The sequence below is a fragment of the Chlamydomonas reinhardtii genome, chromosome 14 (genome assembly GCF_000002595.2).
Source record: "Chlamydomonas reinhardtii strain CC-503 cw92 mt+ chromosome 14, whole genome shotgun sequence".
NCBI classification, from domain to species: Eukaryota; Viridiplantae; Chlorophyta; class Chlorophyceae; order Chlamydomonadales; family Chlamydomonadaceae; genus Chlamydomonas; species Chlamydomonas reinhardtii.
Genome location: NC_057017.1, coordinates 2,824,105 through 2,825,274, shown reverse-complemented (window position 1 = coordinate 2,825,274; position 1,170 = coordinate 2,824,105). Strand labels below are relative to the sequence as shown.

At 67.1% G+C, this 1,170-nt stretch overlaps 1 protein-coding gene across 1 annotated transcript in view; it reads left to right on the top strand.

Annotated features, from left to right (window-relative positions):
• CHLRE_14g627433v5 (uncharacterized protein) overlaps positions 1-1,170 on the top strand; it is an 8,116-nt gene that overhangs the window by 6,274 nt on the left and 672 nt on the right. Inside the window, exons 11-12 of the mRNA XM_043070308.1 lie at positions 251-459; positions 723-1,170. The exon at positions 723-1,170 is cut by the window's right edge and continues 672 nt beyond it. Coding sequence (XP_042916981.1) covers positions 251-459; positions 723-1,012 — 499 coding nt within the window. The 3' untranslated portion in view covers positions 1,013-1,170. The remainder of the gene's footprint in view (positions 1-250; positions 460-722) is intronic.

Here is a 1,170-nt window from a genome sequence, read left to right as displayed (position 1 = left end):
CTCCTCCCATTGTTTTAACCTTGCAACCCCCTCCACCCCCATCCCACCCTCTCCCGTCCTCCCACCTCCCTCTCCTCCCACCTCCCTCGCCTCCCATCCCCCCCTTCACTTCACGGACATCGGTAACAACGCGTCTACTATGCTACTGTACCTGCCTACACCTTCACTTCTTAATAATCATGAATGTAGCCCACCCTCCCTCTCCTCCCCCACTCTCCCCCGCTCTCCCTCCCCCTCTCCCCACACACAGCTCCATGCGCCTGGGTCAGAACACGCTGCAGCCGCACGCCCTGGACGCCGACACAGACGCCGAGCCCGGAGCGGACAGCGACACGTTGGGCGGCTCCTCGCCAGGCGGGCTCAGCTACACCGCGGGCTCGGCGGCGGCGGGAGGCGGGCTGCTGGGCGGCGGCGGCGGCGGCGGCGGCGGCGGCGGCGGCCACCCCAACATTCCGGAGGGTGAGAGCGGGGACGCTGCAAGAGGAGTAACTGTAGAGGGGTGTTCACCATTGCCATACCCCATTGCATTCACCCGCCCTTTTCCTCTGCTTCTCCCCCTTCACTGCGCGCCACCACCCCGCCCCTCCACTGACTAGCCATGCCTTGAACGCCCCCTGAGCCTGGCTGCAACCCCTACTTATTATTACCTGAATGTTGGTTTGGGCTGGGCTGGTAATTATAATCCCCCCGCCCCCACGCTGCTGCCTCGCGCCCATCCCCAGGCGACGAGGAAAGCGATTTGGTGGGCTGCATGTCGGGCATTGACCCGGTGCCGACCTCGCCCGCGCGGAACGTCACCCGGGGTTCTCACGGGGCCGCAGCAGCAGGAGCAGCAGGAGCAGGAGGAGGAGGCGGAGGCAGCCAGCGTGTCAGCATTGCCATCGGGCCGCACGGCATGCTGTCGGGCGGCGTGGGGAGAGGAGGAGGGGGCGGAGGGGGAGGAGGCGGGCGGGACGGGGGCGGGGGCGGGGGCGGCGTGCCCATTGCGGTGCCGCCGGGGCGGCGGCAGTAGCAGGCGAGATGACACGTGCTGCCGCCGGGGAGGCGGCAGTGGCTGCAGGGAAAAGGGGGAGGTTTCAGTTCGAGGGATGTGGGTTTGTGTACGGTAGTTGGTAGTTGGTAGTTAATTGGCGGGTCGTCAGAGGGGCCACACAGGGCGGAGTTGGGTGC